Here is a 20,915-nt window from a genome sequence, read left to right on the forward strand (position 1 = left end):
TGAACACAGGCGTGTCCAGACATATACTTTTGTCAAAAGGGCAACCGATCGATGCATTAGACCGTGACAGGTTGGGCACAGACAAACTGCCGCATAGTATAGAGTTTGCATTTTGGTAGCATTATTTGGCGTAGGTAGATGCTCGGAAGTTATCAAAAGTGGGCTTTCCAAGGCTTTCAAGAGGCATTTGTATCCCACAATTGGGGCTACGCAGTAGACGAAACTCAGAAGCCGAGTCTGATATCTGCGGCGACAAAATTGCAAGGACAGCACATCCCAAGAAATAGAAGACACAGAATAAAGCCCAAGGGATTGTTCTGGCGACTGCTGAGTTTGCGATTCCGCGCCAGTACTAAGTCTGTTGCAGGAATAGCCATGCAGCAGCCGGGGCAGATTTCGCATTGCGCAGAATGACTTGTCGTTGGTAGTAAAGTCCGTCATTCTTTCCGTTGGTTGAGAGGAGTTGATGGGCGGAGAAGCACATGATGACCCAGAGCCTGGCAGCGATGACTGTCACAAAGGCTGCGATGAAGGCAAGGAGGAGACTAGCGTCCCGAGATGAGAGCGTAATGGTCGCACCAAGGATTGGACCACGGGACCAGTCTGTCCAAGATCCAGTATATACCTCGAACGCCATGCTTTGGTAGATGGCAAAGTCGGGGCCAGTGATTCAATTTTGTTTGGGGTTAATAACGGGGATCTCTGCTCTCTTTAATGAACAGGCTATCTAGAGATGATGAAGTAAAGATCAGGCAATTTGCGTTGACCCTCGAACCCAGCGCACCCGGGGATCGTTGGTCAAATTCCATTGCAACAAATATGCTTAAAATAAGCGAGCCCTAGTCCCATTGGATTGGCGTCGAGAGCTGAAAAGCATCAACGCCCATTTTCAGAAACTATTGGTCTTGGTGGCAGCCACAGCCTTGGCCGCCCAATGAATGGCTAGAATGGGCCATGTAAGGCTCATTGGGGTGAGACGGAAATTCCATTTCAGACTCGTAGTATGCCTTGGCTTATGTCCAGCTGATCAGAAAATGCAACCTGGCGCTGCATAATATGCATGCTAGTATGCTTTGAAAAATGCGGCTCTGCGATATACAAAAGCCTGCTTTCCAAACCCCGCAGATATAGACATTGTGGCTACTGGTTACTGTATAACTATACTCATAGTACGACTTAGCCTCTATAAGCATGGCGTCAAAGCTATGTTCGGCATGCGGAGCCGTCACCCTATCGATGCTAGTCAATGGTTTCAAGCATCCTCTAGACTACGATCGCGTAGCTCAGTCGAAGGATTATTGTCGACTCTGCAGCATTGTCCACGATGCCTACAAGTCGCAGAAGTGCATAAAATATGACAAAACACAGGCCTGTGTCGCAGGTCATCGCGGCCCACTTCTATGGAGGGTGGTGGAATCGGAGCATGGAGTACGTTCGGGGATGTTCAGACTTGACCAAAGGCACTACGGTGAGCTGCATCGGCTCTCTGTGTCAGAAGGTTTGAGCTTGTCTCAGAGGGACGTACAGGATGAAGACTAATTGCTAGTAGAATCAAGTGTGTTTCTAAACCGTATCATTACGCAAAGGGACACCCAAATTGCCAACTCCCCGCGTAACATGCGTCTACTCCGTGAATGGCTTGGAGATTGTGAGCTGCACCATGGCGAGTGTAGGCAAGGTACACTTTCGGGTAATATGTATGATGACAGCTCTCCTTCTACGACTCTCCCGTTTCGGGTCATCGACATTGGTATAGGTGAGAAGAAGCCACGCGTCTATACCACAAATGGGAAGGAAACTGGACGCTATCTGACTCTAAGTCACTGCTGGGGAAAGGTTATCCCGCCAAGGATGACTAAGAAGACTCTTGGTTCCTGGCAACTATTGCTCCCAGAGGCAGATTTACCCAAGACATTTCGTGATGCGATATGGCTCACCAGGGAACTGGGCGAGCGATTCCTCTGGATTGACTCAATCTGCATCGTCCAGGACGACCCGTCGGAGCTCAGGACACAGATAGGACTCATGGGAAACCTATTCGAGCAATCCCTCTGCACTATAGCTGCGGTGGATGCAAAAGGCTCAGATGGGTCTCAGGTAGTCGATTCGGGGCTGTTTGTCAGTGGACCAGACCATGGTAAGGCTGCCAGGCTCAAGGTCAAAGCATCTATAACGACAAGCGACAGTCTTGGAGACAGCATCATGGGGACATGCCAGAACTCATCGGAGAAGCATGAGACACAGGAACTATGCGAAGTGGTCATACAAGAAGCGGGTAACACGAAGTTTACCTTCCGGCTCCAACTCGAAGACAAGGCATGGAACTCTCGCGGTTGGGTGTTCCAAGAACGAAAGCTCTCCCGCCGATGCATCTTCTTTACCGAATCTGAGCTCGGCTGGCGATGCAACCGGTACTGGGAAACAGAGCAGACGGGTATTCCCGAGTGCCGAAAACCTCATGGCGATTTCTTCTTGGAAAGGTCTACAGCGTCTGGCGGTGTATCTTCTGATGCCCAATGCAATCTTAGAAGGTTATGGCAGATCACTGTAGAGCAATACAGTGTCACAAAATTGACATACAACTCGGACAAGCACAATGCGATAATGGGGTTGGAAGAGCGGCTGGCGACACGTTTTGGCTGCAAATTCCATCAAGGGATTATAGATTTTGGACAGTGTGAGCACCTTCATATGCAGTTGCTCTGGGTTCCAGTTATTAGTCGTGGTGGGCTAAATGATATCCAATTCCCGTGCTGGAGCTGGATGAATATTAGTGGAGCAGTCACATGGCCTCACGATGAGTATCTCGTCTTTCCAGAACTCCTGGCACAGATCGAGTTTAGCCAACCGACATCAAAGGAGACGATGCAAGGACTGCATATCTCTGGGATGTTTCCGAGCATCAGAGTTGGTCATCGATTAGGCGACATTCCTTATCATAAGCAACATGAAAGATGGACTCCAGACACGCATTTTGGATGGTCAGAGTTGGGAATGCACCCCGACACAAACACGCTCTTGTCTGCAAAGGAGGACCGGATCATCGGATGGGTGGTTCTGGATGCCCCCCATGAGCCTGGGGATATTTTTGCGCTTCCTCTGCTTAAGAACTTGAGACAAGACGACGAGGAGGAACCGATGTGTGTTGACTTCTTGGCCGTATGTGGAAGCTTTCCTAGGCCTGATTCGACGTCTCTAGAGTATAAGGGAATTTGCCATCGGGTTGGCCGAGGGAGAGTGCTTAAGAGCGTGAGTAATTGGCTAGATTGTTGTTGGAGTAGCAATATTGTACTAAGATAGGCGGCGGCGCTATAACTCAGTATGCGACGGTTAGGTGAATAACACAAGGACAATCTGAGTGAATTTCTCTTAGAAGATTGCTCTACTTGGGACCCGGCTAAACTGATATCATGAGGGCCTCATGGATTTGTCGCCAGCGGATACTGCACTTCGGTACTGAACAGCCGCCCAGAAACAAAACCCGTTTGCCAATGCCAAGTCTCAATTGCGTCTGCCTGAAAGCCTTTAATTTGCCGGGGTACGATAGTGGCCCCAAGTTCTGCAGGTCAACACAGACAAAACTACGAACCCCTGGTGTGTTTCCGAGGCTAAGGGCGACGGCTGCGTGCTAAGGAAACATGTGAGCCATGGATCGACAGGGCTATTTATTGAGACAAGCTTGCGAGACCGAGCCATCACGTGTCGTAAGAAAAATAATTGAGTAGTTATGCGGGTATACGAGTATACGAAGACATCATTGTTTGACCTACAGTATAGTGCATGATGTGGAACCAGCAGTTGATATAATTGCATTGAAGGCTTCGCGACAGGCCGATTTGTTACGAGTTGGTGTGAACATATTCATGAGAAGCATGAGAATTGGAGTAGAGTCGTATTTCATTGAGCTGTCCATATATTCATGGTGAAGGCCCTTCAATTGATCCAATATCTGGTAGATCTAAATACTGTATCTATCCGCGTTCTCGTAGCCGGCTGGTCGTGGACAACATTGCCCAGAACGATCCTGTTCGCACTGACCTTCGGTGATACAAAATGCCGTGATGATCAAGATCGATAGTCTCATCAGACGGAAGCGCTCCCGGCGCGATCCAGTTTAGCTCAGGCCACATCAGATCAGCGGGTTACATGGACAGCCCTACAATTGCTCGTATTGATGCGAGGCTTTAAACTTTCGTGTTAGCGTCTTGCTCGCTGGACTGGGGTTTCAGGAGGTGCCTGTGCGTCGCGGTTATCCTCAGCGTTGAGCCGGGAATTAGTACAGCAACTGGAAAGGCGTCTTTTGTTTCAAGCTACTGGAAATTGAATTCGAGCCGAACGAAACTTCTGCTAATAATAGGGCCATATTCAAGCCACGCATTGTCTGCAATTCCAGTGTTGGTACTCCGTAGAAGCGCCTTGTCCCTGCGCTGATCTTTACAGCCTGCGCCAATCGCGAATCCCCTGTAGTTAGTATATCTTTGTCAGTTCTTACGTATCGCATGCTCCCTGTTGATCGTCTACGGGGAGTCGGGGCCCATATCCTGGACCTTGGAGGTGTCTTGCTGACTCGCAGAGATTACCGATGACATTCATTTCCAGGTTCTTCAACAACCAGGGGTTCATCACAGCCCATTCATGCTTGGTAAAGTCAATTATGTGGGGTGTCGCCGGCATTTCTACTAAGCACTTCCCATCTCGAGAGCTAGTGCTTGTAGATCTTCAAGCCACCGTTTATGTGCTCTTGGCTTGTGTTCTGACACTGCTCCTTAGCGGCGACAATCATCATCTACCGAGACACGGGGTGAATAGCTGAAAGCTGCATTTTTGGTACAGGCGTTACCAAAGCCAATTTAGATTGGGCTCATGCACGATACGAAAACTACCCGTAGCTGGCTCTTGAGAAAGGGCTGCAGGTATATAATTCCGATCATGTCGGATCCTAACTCTGGTATTCTTCTATCATTTCTCTTCTTAACTGACCACCATGATTGATCTGGCATCTGTTTACTATGGCTTGTTCCTCGGCGTCTTCATCTTCACGTTTGCAAAGGCAGTATCACAGACCAGAGCTATCTACAAGCGTACTCACAGCCTTCACAATGCCTACCTCTACATGATCTGGACCGAGGCTGTGGTCAATTTCGTGTTTGCTCTCATCACATTCCTCTACCTCAATGGCATCATCCCTGGAAAGTGAGTACCCCGCCACCCCCTCTCGTTGCCTCCTTTGCTTATCATCATCGACAGTCTGGGCTTTCTCCTTGCTACCGTCATCCTTTGGTCGATCCAGACGCAACTACTCCCCCAGATCATCGCCAACCGAGTGTCCTTGATCATGACGAACCGACGTCGAGCGAGGAACCTGAAATGGGGGCTCGTGGTCTGCATTCTGTTTGTCAATGGCGCTGTCTGCTACATCTTCACGGTTGCACACCTCGACACTGCTACACCTTGGCAGAAATATACGAACATGATATTCGAGAAGTGTGAGAAAACATTCTTCCTCATCATCGACTTGGCACTCAACGTGTATTTCTTATACCTGGTGCGGTATCGTCTGATTGCCGATGGCCTGAATAAATACTGGAGATTGTTCAACTTCAATGCCGGAATGGTATTTATCTCGACATCGATGGACGTCCTTCTTCTGGGATTCCTCAGTCTACCAGATCCATATCTGTAAGTCTATCACATACCACGGCCATACTCTAGCTAACATTAGAGTAGATACGTCCAATTTGCCCCTCTTGCATATATCGTCAAGCTCTACATAGAACTTCTCATGGCAAACCTCATCTCCAAGGTCGTCCGAGGTAACTCTCGTAGTCAAGGAGAAGGATGGTATTCTAGCAGTCGGGACAAGTCCACCCCAACAAACTATGGCCTTACGTCCCGTGTAGTTGTAACTACTGGTCCGCCTGTCCCAACTCGCGGAAGCAACATCATGAGTAGAATGGGTAAAGATGGTAAAGACCTAGAGAGCAACGAGGGCAACAATGGGTCACAAGTTCATCTAGCAACATTCCCCGAACCGCATGGCATCACAAAAACTGTAGAAACTACAGTGGTGGTGGGAGATGGAGAGAGTGATCGGACCTTTTAACTGAATGAGGCCATCAATGCTGGAAGGTCGTAGAAATTCTGACTGTTAGTCTACGAGGACATAATTTAACCATTCATAATAAGATAATGTGAACACACAAACGTTGAGTCACTACTGCATTAATATTTGGATTCGTCAATTCGTCTAGCATGTAGATAGTACAGTCGTCTAGATACAAATGCCATTTAAGGAAAAGGGATCGTTCCAACCATGGTTGGCGGGTTGATATAAGTAGAGCTGAGCCATTTTATTCAGGTGCTAATCAGAGCTATATAAGAAGACGGCTATATGCACTGCCTAGATGTCCTCAGAAGGTGACAGGAAGGTCTACGATTCCGACATCCCTGTTCAGAGGCGTGTAGTTGATCTTTTCCAGTGGAACCGCAACCTTGAGATCTGGAAACTTCTGATATAATGTTGCTATAGCACGTTAGTCGTAGGCACCCCAAACGTTGACGATATGTGTACGTACAGAATACAGTTGTGAGTTCAGCCTTTGCAAGATGTTCCGCGATACATCGGTGATCCCCGAAGCCAAAGCCGAGAGGGTCCTGAGCAGGCCACTTGCGGTTCATGTTGAAGCCATCAGGATTCTCAAAAACTTCCTCGTCTCTGTTGGCTGACTGGTTGGATGCGATAATTCCTTCATTGGCACGGACGAGCTAGCATAAGCTTAGCACTCCTACGCCTGAAGCATAAGGGGCTGAACTTACCTTGTCGCCGATCATGACATCCTCCTTAGCAGTGCGCTTGATAGCTAGTGCAGAAGCAGTGTGATAGCGACAGAGCTCCTCGACGAACTGGGGCGAAAGAGATGGGTCGGCCTTGAGTTGTGCCAGCTGATCAGGGTGTTGAGCCAGAGTGGCGACGCCCTACAAAGTATCAGTAAATGTGCGACAGGCGTATGAACAGAACCACATACAAGAGCAATCATGTTCACCATGGTTGCGTTGCCAGCGACAAGGAGCAAGAAAGCAATCTGGACAGCGTCGGACTTGTCGATAGTTCCAGGCTTGACTTGCTCAGTGCAGAGCTTGCTGATGATATCATCCTTGGGCTCTACGAGGCGCTCCTCGACAAGAGTTGCAAGGTAATCAAGGAGTTCCCTATCAATTGTTAGACCTGAACATTCTCAGATGGCTCTCAGTTGGACCTACTGGTTGGCGGCAGAGGCTTCTCGGGCAGTGGAGCTACCATTTGTGCGGATGGCGTTCTGCTGCGTAAGATACTCGAGATCCTTGAAGGGAACCCCGAGAAGTGTGTAAATGATCTAGATCCCTATGAGGTATGTTCTTGCAATAATATCTGTCGTGGCTTACATAGGAGGGGACAGGGAGTGCAAACTCTTTGACAAGATCAACTGGACCATTGGCACATCCCTTCTGCTTCATCTGCTCCAGCAGATCATCGACAGTCTTCTGGATGTAAGGCTGCAAATTCTTGACTGCTTCCGAGGTAAAGGTTGGCTCCACCATGCTCCTTCAATCTTCGTCAGTCCTGCTCTAAGAAGCAAGGATAATAATGTGCTTACCTCTGATGCATGTGCTCTGGGGGATCCATATCGACAAATGTCGGCTTTGCCTTGGCTGCTTGCTTTCCACCGGCGCTAAGCTCAGGAAAGCCTTGGCGAGTGCGGACCTTGAGCCAGGTCAGAACCAGTAACGACCCATCGGATCATATCAGATCATACCTTGGAGAGCTTGTCGGAAGTAGCTACGAAGCAGACATCTTTGTGCTTAGTGACGAGCCAGGCGAGAGAGCCATCAAAAAGCTTGACTTGGGAAACGGGATTCGTAGCTCGAAGTTTGGCGAACTCGGCTGGTGGCTCAGGGCCAAAGGCGCGCGAGAAAGGGAAGCTTGGTGCGTCAGATGCCATTGTGTAGGTTCTGTTGAAGCGCTGTAGACTGAAGTGTGCTCTTTTGTTGCGGAGTGCGAATTGAAGCTTGGTAGTAGCCATGGTGATGGGAATAACGATGAGAGATGCTGGAGGTTTATATTCTATGGAAACGAAAATCAGATGCGGAGTAATGGGCCTTGAAGTATCCCATATCCTGCCGTATTCAAATGAGATCACGAGATGCAATTGATTTCCAATCAAGTTCCGATTTGTCTCGGCTTATGCTTGAAGATGGCATTTCCGCTGCATGGGCAATCGGGCGGACGAGTCGGATTGTCAGGCATCTGCAATGGGTGTTACAAATATCGGCATTATTACTTGTCAATGCGTCTATGGTCGTACTGTTCGGGAGTTCACGGCCACGCAAAGACTCCAACTTTATGGACTGTATTCGCAGTAAAACTTGACCAAACCTCTTTTTACTCTCATTGTCGAAGTATGAGTTACTGCAGATACCACTCCGCGCTTTCTTCTCAATCAAACTTATTTTATTTCCTCATGCTGCATTTACAGAAATACATAAGAAAATTTGATGACCTACGGACCGAGCGTGTCATTCCTTGGAGATGCTGATTCCCGCGGAGATGCGCAAACGTACTCTTTAAATACCTACGACAAAATGATATGATTCCATGATCTGTCATCAAAAAGCATCCCACTCACTGAGAATGTATGCATAGTGCTATAAGCAGCCTCATGATTCGACTCTTAGTCAACCCACGTCATACATCGATCTGGCTGGAATTTTGCCCTGTTCCGCCATCTCCGTATTACTAAACATGGCGAGTTAGTGATTTGTTATAAGGAATGATACGGAACAGAATCGTTTCTTCCTGTGTATTCCAACTCTGTGTCACGATGGCCATTTTTAGAGAGCAATATGCCCGAATGTCTACCCGAGCCTAGACCTTAGCCCGAACACGACAACGCGGCTCTCTTCGCCAATTTATACGTTTTTTGCTCTTTCTATTTTCGCCGCGTCAAAGATCGGTCAGACTAAAAGATCACCGAAGGAGGCAACTTCATGAAATATCTCTTCTCTTTCGCCACTTTGCCGACTCTTTGTCTCAGTGTGAGGACTGGAATATGGATGGCATGGATCGCACTGGCCTTGAAGCTCTTTAAACGGACTAGAGTGCCGCCCAGGCGGATTCTGTTAGAACTTTCCTCGAAAGGGTTTTGAAGCAAGGATCGACTTAGGTGAATTCCAGGGGGCCGGTTCGAATCCCAAGAGATATCTGCGTTAGATATGGGTTGTAAAGACGCAACAAGCGGCCGGTGTATGACCCTATGACCCGAAGTTGGGATAATCAAGTCATTCAACCGACACTCATGTCAGATATCAACTGATTGCCTCTCCAATAGGTAGATGAAGGCCACGCCCGACAGCTGACACAGGCATGCACCGAATGACGCATGAAGGCCTGTTGGTAGCTGGCGTCTGATATGTCGAGGGAACGCCTGTTCGGCCATCGACTGCTACTCTTGCCTCAAGGTTGGCGTGATAGAAAGACTTTGACGAGTTGTTGAGGTTGTATCGGATATACCTGGCCTTCAGTACTGTCTGGGTTCTTATCGAGATGAATGGCGATTGATCGGCACCGCTAAAATAGATCCAGTTGCAGTCATCATGTCTCACAACAATTTCCCCAGCAATTTGTTAACGACCAGGTGCTCGTCAAATGAAGGTCAAGAAGCATTCGATCGTATTTTCCTTGCTTATGACATGCTTATGACCGCCACTGACATCAAGGCCCCGATACTGAGTCCTTCCACTCATCAACATCAGTATGGGTACTTGGCTACTGGAGGGCCTATCGGAAGTCTCATGCTTCAGATGACTAGCTCCAGTCTCCATAACACGAGGCTAATCCAGATCTAGAAACGAGGAACAAGCCGTGTCTTAGCTGCCGTGTCTTAGCTCATGGTTGAGCTGTTGCTGGGGAGTTCAGTGGACATGACGTTACTATTACAGTCCAGGCCGAGGGCTCGAGAGCTCAACGTATCACTACGCATCGTCGGACGTCTCGCTTGGTCGATCTCATGTTTGCAATGACCACAAGATATTCTCGGTGGGCTAGTGCTCGCTTACCAAAGCTTCACGAATTACGGAGCATCCACCAGTATGTTGGGCGCCGCCGTAAAGCCCCGGACAGCAAAGTGAACCATCAATTCCATACTGATCCAAAGGCCTTATTTGTTGACTTATCGGACACAAATTCTGGGTTTCAAAACTTTTATCCAACGGGGATTACTCACGAGGATGATCTTTGCGGACTGGGTGATAATGGAGGTGCGGCTGAGTGGACGAGAACTTTATTCGCGCCGCAACCAGGATTCAAGGCAATGGATATTTATCCCGGATATAGTGGTGAGTTTTGTCGATCCCTTTCCAAGATGTTTCTATGTCATTCTGTTCTGACACGGTCCAGCCGACTTCATGGATGAGAAGCATCTGGCCGTGGTTGGAGGAAGTTGGGCCCTGCATCGTCTTATCACAGGCCGAAAGAGCTTGTGAGTTGCGTCATGCTGAAATGCCATGAACCTGCTAATGTTCGCAGCCTGAACTGGTGGCAGAAGAGATATCTCTGGCCATGGGTAACGTTTCGTCTTGTACGAGACGTTGAGCAGAGTGCAGACCGCTAAAGTTATGAGGTTATTCTGTGCTACCGACTCTCACTGCCGACATCATTAGACCGAGGTCGATGGCCGTATCTGCAGTGGCTTTGTGGATGCTTTTGCTAGTCTCGTGGTGACATCATACGATATCAATTGAGTTTATACAGAGTGGATCTCGTCTTGAGATCGATTCTCGGGTATACACGGTAGCAAACTGATCCTTGCTTCCTATTGATCCATTTGGTACTTTTAGTGGGAACTTACTGCCCGCCTTTCCCGTCCAAGAGATCAAGCCACTCAAGCGAGGCGATCGTGCAGAGTATAAATACTTGGCAACAGTCGAGAGGTTATCTCATATTGTCTTCTGTAATTATTCCAAATTCTTAAAAGTCTTTAATATTATTCATTATGTCTCTGCCACGATATCAGACAAACACCCCCCTTCATCCAACCTTTGAGAAGGATATTCTCAACACTCATCTTATCTACGACTACGACGCCACAGACGCAGAAGGAAACCCAGAGAAATGGCGTTATGAGATCTGGTTCTTCTCCGACGACCGAGTCGTCTACGCTATTCACGGTGGCCCAATGGCTGGCCGCATCAATTACCAAACCGTAGCATACCAATGCGTTCGGCCAGGAGAGCTATGGCAGATCAACTGGCTCGAAGAAACCGGAACAATTGTGTCTCTTGTTTACGATATCACCAACAAGACAATTAGTGGCATGCTTGGCTTCTCAAAGGGCCACTGGGAGCACGCAGAAGATGCTCATGGTGACAAGAGAAACCCAGCCGATTTCAACAGGTGGAAGGAGTTGGCGAACATTGGAAAACAGACTGATAGATTTATTTTGACGGAGCAGGCAAAGATTCTGGAGGTGTTCAAGGGCCAGGGCGATTTGAAGCCTATCAAGGAAGAGGACCCAACATTTTAGTGCGAAAAAGAAGGCGTCATTGATTCTAGACATGTCTGCAACGATATATTAGCTTCTCATAATAGAAATAAAATAAACACGATATACAATCAATAGAGCGGTGAAGTTGGTGGTGCGAATGTGAGCTGTCATCGTATCGTAAGATCTGAAACGTCCAACTCTAGCGAAATATCGGCGCCATGGATAGACAATCGATCCAACGAATGACATTTGTTGAATGACAGCGTGGGTTGTTTCCAGACTAATAAACCCCTGTCTTGCATGATGTGACCAACGCATTGGTATCACATGATAAACTCTCGCCATTCTGGAACTTTGCCTGAAGTAGTAGTTATATGCGCTGTATGGAGTCGGATAGCACCATATTTTGAGATAAGTTCAGCTCTGGTATCACCAGATTTATCATGGTTCTGGAACAGGCTCTGGAAAATTGATGTTTTCTATTCTTTCGGCCACGTTACAAATAGTAGCTGAGATTCGAAAGTCCTGATGTCTACCTGTGAGATTGAGGAACACATGGAAAACGCCAAAACAACGACACTGATACAATGAAGGGGTCAAGAGCTCAACCAGGGAGCCCGTATGAATGCCGGGAATTGATTGATAGTTAACGCTTATGATATCTCAACTAGACATTTCAAGTCAACACACTGAATAATACCAATTAGCTTCAGGCTTTGGAAGGCAATATGTATGAATGCCGGGAATATTCTTTACTATCTAGCTTCTTTTTCCAAGCTGCCAGACCGGTCTGGGAGTATAGATAAAGTCCCCGCCATAATTGGCTAAAGTAAAAGAGCGAAGAATTTCCATGTCCTCAGGGAGCAAGACATCAGACATTCGGATAAGGTTCAAAATAAACTAGGGAAAAGGTACACTAAACTTATCCTGAAGTTAGATTAAGTAACCTAAGTGATTTAGGATCAAGGTCCTGAGCTAGCATGCCCCGTTATGATTCTTCGCATCTCGAAGCAAAGCGATATCAAAGCCAACTACTTGAGCTCTTGAACAGAGTCAACTTCATCCTGGGCAGCCTTCAAACAGTCGCAATCTGGAAGGACGTGTTCGCTTTGTTGGAAACGCTTATGCAATCGATACCAGTCTATGACTATGCATCTTGTGAGTTAAAGGACTGCCGATTGACAAGTGACGAAACTTACGTAGTCGAAAGTAGTTCCTGCTGTCGACGTCGAAGATGAGATCAAGTATATCACTTTGTGTGTTCTGGCTTGAATTGGCGTAGAAAGCCATGGCGTGCTTCCAAACGTCTCGTTCACGAACTCGGTAAGCAATAGCATCCTCCTCAATCGCTTCGCGGACTGTCCATTGGGGATACTCCAAGAAAGTGCCATTCGAAGTATCGCCAAACATTTGATATCGCGCCCAAATAGCGTCACCGTATCTGCTGTCTTCAAGGGCTGAAATGTAGTCGCTGGTCCAAGGCTCGACGAGCCCCCATTCATGGCGCTTGCTTTGAGCTTCGGAGATCGAAAGGTCGAGGAATAGGCTGCCGTCCCTGTCGCCGTAATCGAACGTGTCGGCAGAGGCAAAACCGCTGCCGAGGGCCAGAAGTACAAGGGCTTTGAGGAAGGCAAGGACCATTTCGTATGCAGACTTGAGTTGCTCAGAGAATTCAGGAATGAAAGCACACAATTTCCGTGTTGCTTTGTCCAGAAAACGATTGAAACGTGAATATTTGAACTGGTTAAGAATCAATCAGGCGCATATTTTACTTTAGGCAGCGACTGGTTAGTTGCATATCTGACCTGATTTTGTTCGTGTTGGTTGTGAATTCGGATACTACGGCACGGTTATCTCGGCCCCGTCGGTACTTATCAACTACCTGAATAGATATCTTTGCTACCAACAGCGACAACACCCTGCCCGTGCATATGGTATCAAAGCTCAATGACATATTGGTAGTTGCGATAATCGATGCCCTGATGTCATGTACAAGCTTTGTTCTTGGGTTGAAGCTCACAAGAGGTTGGCATGACTCAGTAAAAGCTGGGAACAGGCTGTTGGTGTAATGATGAAAGGTATATCGCCGTTCTTGTTGGCCGAGTCTGAAAATACCAATATCACTTATCGGATCATGCATGGTAATAGCGCGAGGAAACATTAACTATTGACAAACCTCACATCAAGCAAAAGCATTATTTGGGCCAACCCTCGGTTGTGAAATGCATAGGTAGAGAAAAGGCCTTCCTGCTTTTGCTCTTTTTCCATAATTATCCCAATAGCTTTTTTTTTTTTTTTTTTTTTTTTTTTAGCACAACTAGCAGTCTGAGGTGTCTAGGCATAAGTCATTCACCATAGCTTATTCACCTAGCCAGGCTGACCAACCATAGACCATGCATATGCCACAATAAGCGGCAGAACAATACAACACAACATTTCCAGTGAGATTCATCAAAAATGCAAAACATACAACAGCGGGGATTCGCTGGTCGTCACCGACCCAACTACTAATCCGCCCCTTACAGGCTTGACTATGGGAGAGCAGACGGGATCCCGTATTTTCCTGTAGGTATGGTCGTATGTGCTTGAGATAGCCAGCAAACAGGCTTATACCCGATGGCATCTCCTCGGCCTCTTCTATTGCTACTACTCAAGTTCGTGGTTTCGAAACCGGACATTGAGTGGGTGGACCTATAGATGATAAACTGAGCTTGCATAGCCGCTATAGATGTTTTCCTTGCAATTCAAAAGCTAAGTAAAAACACAATCACTATAATTGCCCTCAATTATCTACTACCCAGAAATACTCTTCTGAGCTACATCCCTGGCAAGCTGTCCAACCTTGGCCAAGAGGTCGGCAACACTGCCTGGTACCTGGCCAGTGTATCCACTGGATATCTCGTTGGTGATGGTTTCGACTTCATCGCAAACACGGCCATCAATAAGTGCCATCTGGCAAAGTCTGAGAATACCCTCAGCAAACCGATCCTTATCCCACGACTGGGCACCCGTATCTCTGGCTCCGTTCCGCATATCGTTCATAAGGAGTGCTAATTGTGTGGCTTTCTCCCTGAGCTCAGTGAACCCAGCCAAGAGTGCAGCAGACTGCTTGTTGAGCGCATCAGCTGTGGCCTGGAGGACAGGAAGCTGCTGGGCCACTTGATCAATAGCGGCACGCCTCATGTTGAGTTCGTTCTGTTGGCTCACAACCTGCATGAGAGCATAATGGGCATTCTGAAGTTGGTCCTGCGCAGCATTCACTCTGTGTCTAGCTTCTTCAACTCTCCGCTGATTGTTTTCCATGTCACCAAAAGCACCACCAAAAGGCTGTAGCGTGCATTAGTAATGGTTCGCCTGACAGACTGATGAAACTTACAAAGAATACCCTCCCAATGTCGTTGCCGATATCACGCGCGTTATCGTGTGCTTCACGAAAAGCATTGGAAGCATCCTCCAACTGGCGAGAATATCTTGCGACATCCTCTTGACATTGCTCCATCTGACGACGGCCGTTCTCCCAGTCCATTTTCGTTTGCTCTGACGCACGCTCGACCTCCCGTTGCAGCTGCTGGATTTCCTCCGCGTTCAAAGAAACAGCCTAAACTAATCAGCGTCGAGAGTTCGATGCTACCCTTTCTTACTCACCTGTGAATAGATGCTCTGCACCTGGTCGAAGCCAGCCTGAGAGGCAGCTTGAGAGTCTGAAAAGGCTCGAAAGCACTGCTCAAGGATAGACATCTTCTGCATGTCATCGCCACCGGACTCTCCACGGATGAAGACGGCAAGCTTGTACAGCTGAAGGAGTGCTACCTCTAGACGATTGATGGCCATGGAAAAGTTCTCCTTGACACCAGAGCGGAGAAAGGCATCTTGAGTAGCGACCTTCTGCTTGAAGAACTCAAGTCTCCGAACAAGATCTTGGAAGGGCCCTCCAGCAGCCGCGAAGACTGCGTTTCCCTGCAGAGCGGGTATGGCTTGAGCAAAACGAAGACCATCCTGGCCCATCTGAGCCAGCATAGATTCCCAAGGTGATGCGAAAGACATGATTGACGGAAATTCGAGATAGACGGCCGAGTAATGATTAGAGAAAGAGAGATGAGTTGAGGAGTCGGATCAGAGAACAGCTTGAGGAAGAGATCTGACTTTATGCTTTTTCTTGCAGACGCATTGATGCAACCAACCTGCCGAACTAAGGCTGTGTGAAGAGGCCGAGAATACGATGGATTACTATATTATTCACCAACTCTGCATCTGAGACTCAGCGTCCCATCTTATCGGCGTCGGTCATCAGAGTTCCAGACTCATATCGACCAATCTAATTTGCTAGCCACACATTGACTTCCAACTACAAGAAGTGGTATAGGATCCGCTCCTCAATATATTGGCTACTAGCTCATTATCAGCCAACCAAAAAAAGATATCGACGCGTCACGAACACTTCACATGCGGCATACCATAGCTGCCCCCTGCGGCTGAATATCCGAAATTCAATCAATCAATCAGCTGATGAGAGGATAGAGCGCCTTCGTGTAGGTCTGAGACAAGTTAACTCGATGTGGAGTCGTGCGCAAGACTATCGATTAATAGCACGAACTAGCATCCCCGCCAGGTTAACTGGACACACATAAATGGATTAACGTTGGCACTCCAGCTCCTCATAAGAAGACTAAAGGCTCTAGTTGCAGGTCCAGATCGTCGAATTGATGCACATATCCTGTTTCGGAAGATCAGCGAGCCACGTTGACCAACGGTTGCTCGGTATTGGGATCCCAGCCAGCCTTATGCAGAGACTATCTTAGCGCGGGAATCTCTAGAAGCTGAGACGTCTATTGATTGAACGGACTATTGGGAACTTTGCACTCGTTCGTAGCTGGATCTAGATCAGACGAGGGTAATGAGCTGTGATAGGCGAAAGGCAGAGTCTGGAGGCTGTCTACATGAGCTGTAGTGCGCAGCTCAGACGTACTGGTTTCAAATGAGAGAAGTTTGAGCACAAGATATCCGCTGTTGCCGATCGGTGCAAAGTATCTTCATAGCAGAGCTCTGTTGCAAGTACAAAACCCTAGCCTTATCCCCCCCGTTGTGAGTCCGAAGCTTGCCATCTTCTTACCTTCCCGCTGTTTATCTAAGCAATCAAGTCAGCCAAACTCATCCAACAAAGACACCCCACGTCAAAAATGGCTCTTAACCAACGGCAAGTCGAAGTCCTCACCAAGAGAGACGACTTTGGTATAGTCAGTCGAATGTCTGGAGAATCGAAGGCATCTTTGTCATCTCAATACAGATGGGAAAACATCATCATGCCAGCTCCAGTGGCGTTGAATGCCCTCGGTGCTTGCGCTGTCGCCACTGGCTCTCAGAAGGCCAACACCGCCTTTGCAGCCCCCAGAGAAGGGTTCAAGTACCTGAGGTATATGACTTATTCTGATAGAACATTGGATAGAACGAAGTCTAACTCGGCCCAGTGACTTTGCCGGATTCAGGCTCCAGCCGAACCTCTCGAAGTGTGTCGACCTGGGTCGATTTGCCTTTATGGAGACCGATAAGCAGATGGGCAAGATCAACATGCTTTCTGAGGCAGTATCTGGAAATGTAAGTGTGAGTAATATAGTCAATTCATCTTTCTGACTTTCCTAGTATGAAAATATCCTTGAAGCACTTTCCGACCCAGAAGCTCCAGGGCGCCTCCTTATACAGGAGATGGAAGCTTGGAATTATGCATCTCGGGACTGTTTGGATTCCTCCAAAGATATGGACGAGAAGTTCAAAGAGTGGATTAATCATGCCTCTGAGCTCCATCAGGCCTGTGTCACAGCAGAACCAACTTCTGACGATCAACAAGTCTTGAAGGACATTGAGTCAGCTGTTTCTGGGGCATCGATTGACTACCAACAGAATATTTCTACGAATCAACTGGAGAGGTCTTTGGAAGCAGCAACTGAGGCATTCAAAAAGGCTTCTGATGGATTTCCCAAAGAGTGAGTACTGCGACTGTCCAACCTTGAAAGACTTCAACTAACGTACTTAGCTGGGATCTCGTTAGTCGGCAGCTTGTCGAAAAGCTGGCAGACAGCTTGACCACTGCTCTGGACCAAGCCATGCCTGTCCCAAGTGCAAGTAAGCCCAAAGATGCAAACGATCCTGCCTACAGCCAGGTCGTTCGGGATCTGATTTACTGGGAGCTGCTCAGCACTGCTTTTGTTGGCACCACTGATGGTATTGCTTGGGACAAAGCTGGCCAGGCCACGACCTTCGCAGCTAAGATGCTTGCGCATTCGCAGAAGTCTTTTGGCTCTCGTGCCTCCAGTTCGGACCCTAGTCAGCAGTACAAGTCCACTTTGGATTCAGCTTGCAGGGTAAGTTCACTCTCGCTACTTCCAACATCTGGCTAACTCATTTTAGATTGCAAACGGCATTGTGGCCGAATTAGAGCAAGCTGGCAAGTCTCCTGGATACACTGCACCGAACAAAGACTCCGATATGGTCAAATCCTGGCAGAGAGATTTCTTGAGTAACTACGCGACGGTGATTACGATGAACGCGACCGCCAAGTCTTTCCTAGGATCGATTGCGAACGGGGTACGCCTAAACGGCCAACTCTTGATTAGCAATTACTGACAAGCGAACAGAGCATCGTTCCCAGTCAACGCGGCAACCCTGATACTGAAGCAGCACAGCTTCAAGTCAAGACCGCCCAAGCCCAGGTAGTCTTCGAATCAGCTAAGACTAGGATACATACAGCGTCAGAAGTACTGGCTACCACACGAGATACCTACCAAAACTCTACTGGGATCCTTGTGGAGCAGCAAGAGAGACTCAATCAAGTCAACGCCAAGCTGGAACGTCTCAAGAACTCGAGCTTGGAAATGGTATGTATTTGACTACGCGATACCGCTATATAATATGCTGGCTAATAGAGAATATTAGAACGCGATCAAGGGAATCCTGGTCCAGGCGATTGCCACGATGTTGGAGATTAAGGCCGAAATTGTGAACCTCGTGCGATTCTTCAACGCCATCTCGGTATCCATTAGATTTGTCACAGAGAAATATGTCAACCCATATGTCGATGCCATCAAGGCCGGCAACGACGGAGACAGGGTTGGGCCATATTCCATGCTGGACTTTCAGCGAAGCGTGGGTCGACCTTCGTATGGAATGAACTCTTCTAACTGGTTATCTAGTGCATCCTCAATGGCGCTACCATCATCCGATCCTACTTCTCAGCCTTTGCCGATTACGCTTCAATGTGGGTCCGGGTGTCGCAAATGAGTATCTTCCCTATGCTGCGTATGGTGGACGAACTTTCATCTTTTGCTGGCATGGGGATGGACTCGAAGATGATCAGCAGGCAAGCAGGCGAGACACAGGAATTTTCCAGGAGGGCACTTGATGAAATCTCCAGGAAAGCGAAAGATGTAAGGAGTAACATGAAATGACTGGCCCCTTCCATGAAACTGACATTCCTATAGGGACAATCGAAGACCATAAGGAGCATGGAGACTAGGGTGTCTGAGACCAACGAGAAGAAGCAAACCCTAGGTTCTGCCTCTCCTGAGATTTCCGCGGCCATTTCTTCCGGGGTTGGTAACTCTAAGAGAGCTGCGCAGCAGGGTCTACGAACTGAAGCAGACCAGAGCCTTTTGGCAAAGTCCCTTGCCAGAGGAAACTAATGACTTGCCTTGAGCAAGGGTCTGGAGTTTCGCAATAGGCAATTTTCTCGTTTCTTGTCACGAGGAGGATTGAGACATTAACATGGGCTATTCTGAGGCAGCGACCTCTGGGTCGTGAGACGGCTATATGTATAGGCAATGTTGTGTAATGACATTTTCCATGATAGCTAAACACTGGAATCTACTCCGTACTCCCAAGGACTCCATACACCATCTTTGGCAGGGGATGCATTCTAGATTGGTACTAGTTAGTTAACTGGGAGTAGAGTGGGGAGTTTGGATGCCGAACCTCGGTTCCTGTGTCGCCAAGAACCCAAATCGCACCGGTTTCTTCTTACATCGCACTGACTCCTCGTTGTTAAGTGTATCGTCAAGTCATGGCTAACTTAAATTCAGCTGTGCCCGCAAAGGCCAGCCCTAGATCAAACATTTTTGAAATAGCAGAACGCAAGGACTTGGGGGAGGTAAGTCGAAGCTCTAAACCTTTGAACCGAGACTAAGAATCCAGGACGTCTTTACCAATGTCTACGAGCAGTGGCTGCCTCCCGCAGGAAGGGGTATCTACGGCGGGTCTGTAATTGCGGTCAGTCTCGCTGCTGCACAAGAGACTGTACCGAGCGATTTTCACATTCATTCTTGCCAATGTACCTTTCTTCATCCTGGATCTATTAATAGACGACAGACGTACCATGTCGCAAGAGTTCGACAAGGCTCTACGTTCGCCACACGCATGGTTGAATGTCGTGAGCAGGACGAGATTATCATCACTATCACTGTTAGCTTCACACGAGAGACTGACAGAGTTTCGGGGACTGTGGAGCATACAGTTGCCCCTTTCGAAATCCCTGAGCCCCCCGGCGTACAATGTGAAGAACAGCCGGAATGGACCTTGACAGAGCCATTTCAGCGCTATAGGATCGATGTGATCGATGAACCGATTTCTAAAAACCCCTCACATAAACGACGTATCTTCCGCCAGTGGTTTCGCTTCCCTGGATTTATTCCCGAAAATGGCGGGCCTGACGCTCATCTTCATGCCTTGGCCTTTTTGACCGACGGCTACTTCATTCTCGCGGCGGCACAACTTCACCGTATATGGCGACTCCCCTTCGCACTAGAGGATGTGCCATCATTTTCGCCCAGGCTGAGATCTCAAGTTCAAAGGGTCAATGAGATTGAAGGGCTGGGGTCTACCATAGAGGAATGGGCTAAACGTCCAAGGATGGCTATGGCAGCGAGTCTTGACCATAGGATCTACTTTCATGAACCGCTACGGACTAAAGTAGATGAGTGGATGGTTTCAGAAATGGAAAGTCCATGGGCAGCGCACGGAAGGGCTTTGGTTGTCCAACGAATGTTTGCAAAAGATGGAACTTTACTGGCTACATGCACACAAGAGGTTTGACTTGCCCCATGATTTGACAATAACGACTAATCTTCTGTCTAGGGAATACTTCGTATCGCAGAAGATGATCCTACGAGTAGTTCCAAGATATGAGAGCTGGGGGTGATTTCTCGAAAAGGTCAGATGTTGTAACGGCGAGTCCCGAACCTTCTGCCTCCTGATCGATCAATGCCATGGCTAGATATATAACGAAAGCTATACTTTTCCAGATGGAAGCTCCTTAATGTAGTGGCTGCTTTTCAGTCATCGAAGCCACGAGGAGAGCAAGCTTCAACGCCAAGTGTTCGGCGATACGAATCCATGAGGATCCATAGTCTC

The 20,915-nt window shown here is 48.0% G+C and overlaps 10 protein-coding genes and 1 non-coding gene across 12 annotated transcripts; 6 read left to right on the forward strand and 5 right to left on the reverse strand.

The window, feature by feature from the left end:
- Positions 1-352: 352 nt before the first annotated feature.
- FVEG_16885 (hypothetical protein) lies at positions 353-637 on the reverse strand (the record flags this gene model as incomplete). The annotated part of the gene is made up of 1 exon (XM_018906121.1): positions 353-637. The coding sequence occupies one exon, from the start codon at positions 635-637 to the stop codon at positions 353-355; it is 285 nt and encodes a 94-aa protein (XP_018758117.1).
- Positions 638-1,617: 980 nt separating this feature from the next.
- Positions 1,618-3,253, forward strand: FVEG_10775 (hypothetical protein; the record flags this gene model as incomplete). The annotated part of the gene is made up of 2 exons (XM_018899944.1): positions 1,618-3,159; positions 3,200-3,253. 2 exons carry the CDS (start codon positions 1,618-1,620, stop codon positions 3,251-3,253), a joined length of 1,596 nt encoding a protein of 531 aa, XP_018758116.1.
- Positions 3,254-4,984: 1,731 nt separating this feature from the next.
- On the forward strand, positions 4,985-6,103 carry FVEG_10774 (hypothetical protein; the record flags this gene model as incomplete). The annotated part of the gene is made up of 3 exons (XM_018899943.1): positions 4,985-5,193; positions 5,248-5,679; positions 5,728-6,103. 3 exons carry the CDS (start codon positions 4,985-4,987, stop codon positions 6,101-6,103), a joined length of 1,017 nt encoding a protein of 338 aa, XP_018758115.1.
- A 103-nt stretch (positions 6,104-6,206) lies between these two features.
- FVEG_10773 (cytochrome P450 55A1) lies at positions 6,207-8,639 on the reverse strand. 2 transcript variants are annotated; one of them, XM_018899941.1, is made up of 8 exons: positions 7,794-8,639; positions 7,635-7,741; positions 7,423-7,582; positions 7,261-7,373; positions 7,026-7,209; positions 6,817-6,975; positions 6,576-6,765; positions 6,207-6,523 (listed from the first exon to the last, which is right to left on the reverse strand). In XM_018899941.1, the coding sequence occupies exons 1-8, from the start codon at positions 8,058-8,060 to the stop codon at positions 6,411-6,413; spliced, it is 1,293 nt and encodes a 430-aa protein (XP_018758113.1). In that variant the 5' UTR covers positions 8,061-8,639; the 3' UTR covers positions 6,207-6,410. The 2 variants fall into 2 exon arrangements, with proteins under 2 accessions (XP_018758113.1, XP_018758114.1); XM_018899942.1 differs by having other exon boundaries at positions 6,576-6,975.
- A 1,413-nt stretch (positions 8,640-10,052) lies between these two features.
- FVEG_10772 (hypothetical protein) lies at positions 10,053-10,646 on the forward strand (the record flags this gene model as incomplete). The annotated part of the gene is made up of 3 exons (XM_018899940.1): positions 10,053-10,371; positions 10,433-10,514; positions 10,562-10,646. 3 exons carry the CDS (start codon positions 10,053-10,055, stop codon positions 10,644-10,646), a joined length of 486 nt encoding a protein of 161 aa, XP_018758112.1.
- Positions 10,647-11,027: 381 nt separating this feature from the next.
- FVEG_10771 (hypothetical protein) lies at positions 11,028-11,558 on the forward strand (the record flags this gene model as incomplete). Its single annotated transcript, XM_018899939.1, has 1 exon — positions 11,028-11,558. The coding sequence occupies one exon, from the start codon at positions 11,028-11,030 to the stop codon at positions 11,556-11,558; it is 531 nt and encodes a 176-aa protein (XP_018758111.1).
- A 336-nt stretch (positions 11,559-11,894) lies between these two features.
- On the reverse strand, positions 11,895-13,307 carry FVEG_10770 (hypothetical protein). Its single transcript, XM_018899938.1, has 2 exons — positions 12,719-13,307; positions 11,895-12,666 (listed from the first exon to the last, which is right to left on the reverse strand). The coding sequence occupies exons 1-2, from the start codon at positions 13,158-13,160 to the stop codon at positions 12,551-12,553; spliced, it is 558 nt and encodes a 185-aa protein (XP_018758110.1). The 5' UTR covers positions 13,161-13,307; the 3' UTR covers positions 11,895-12,550.
- A 675-nt stretch (positions 13,308-13,982) lies between these two features.
- FVEG_16884 lies at positions 13,983-14,098 on the reverse strand. Its single transcript, XR_001989313.1, has one exon. It is a non-coding gene; the product is annotated as a 5S ribosomal RNA (ribosomal RNA).
- A 214-nt stretch (positions 14,099-14,312) lies between these two features.
- On the reverse strand, positions 14,313-15,563 carry FVEG_10769 (hypothetical protein; the record flags this gene model as incomplete). Its single annotated transcript, XM_018899937.1, has 3 exons — positions 14,313-14,846; positions 14,896-15,117; positions 15,165-15,563. 3 exons carry the CDS (start codon positions 15,561-15,563, stop codon positions 14,313-14,315), a joined length of 1,155 nt encoding a protein of 384 aa, XP_018758109.1.
- A 1,133-nt stretch (positions 15,564-16,696) lies between these two features.
- FVEG_10768 (hypothetical protein) lies at positions 16,697-19,520 on the forward strand (the record flags this gene model as incomplete). The annotated part of the gene is made up of 9 exons (XM_018899936.1): positions 16,697-16,929; positions 16,985-17,111; positions 17,157-17,497; positions 17,548-17,875; positions 17,922-18,098; positions 18,149-18,388; positions 18,447-18,656; positions 18,704-18,937; positions 18,992-19,520. The coding sequence occupies 9 exons, from the start codon at positions 16,697-16,699 to the stop codon at positions 19,190-19,192; spliced, it is 2,091 nt and encodes a 696-aa protein (XP_018758108.1). The 3' UTR covers positions 19,193-19,520.
- A 49-nt stretch (positions 19,521-19,569) lies between these two features.
- On the forward strand, positions 19,570-20,690 carry FVEG_16883 (hypothetical protein; the record flags this gene model as incomplete). The annotated part of the gene is made up of 3 exons (XM_018906120.1): positions 19,570-19,656; positions 19,701-20,591; positions 20,640-20,690. 3 exons carry the CDS (start codon positions 19,570-19,572, stop codon positions 20,688-20,690), a joined length of 1,029 nt encoding a protein of 342 aa, XP_018758107.1.
- Positions 20,691-20,915: the final 225 nt, after the last annotated feature.

The sequence above is a fragment of the Fusarium verticillioides genome, chromosome 11, assembly GCF_000149555.1.
Source record: "Fusarium verticillioides 7600 chromosome 11, whole genome shotgun sequence".
Classification (NCBI taxonomy): Eukaryota; Fungi; Ascomycota; class Sordariomycetes; order Hypocreales; family Nectriaceae; genus Fusarium; species Fusarium verticillioides.

Coding starts and splice junctions, on each gene's coding strand:
- FVEG_10770 (XM_018899938.1), bottom strand. CDS start 13,160: ATGGTCCTTGCCTTCCTCAAAGCCCTTGTACTTCTGGCCCTCGGCAGC. Junction 12,667..12,718: donor CAGGAACTACTTTCGACTAC/GTAAGTTTCGTC, acceptor CAAGATGCATAG/TCATAGACTGGTATCGATTG.
- FVEG_10773 (XM_018899941.1), bottom strand. CDS start 8,060: ATGGCTACTACCAAGCTTCAATTCGCACTCCGCAACAAAAGAGCACAC. Junction 7,742..7,793: donor CTTCCGACAAGCTCTCCAAG/GTATGATCTGAT, acceptor ACCTGGCTCAAG/GTCCGCACTCGCCAAGGCTT. Junction 7,583..7,634: donor CCAGAGCACATGCATCAGAG/GTAAGCACATTA, acceptor CGAAGATTGAAG/GAGCATGGTGGAGCCAACCT.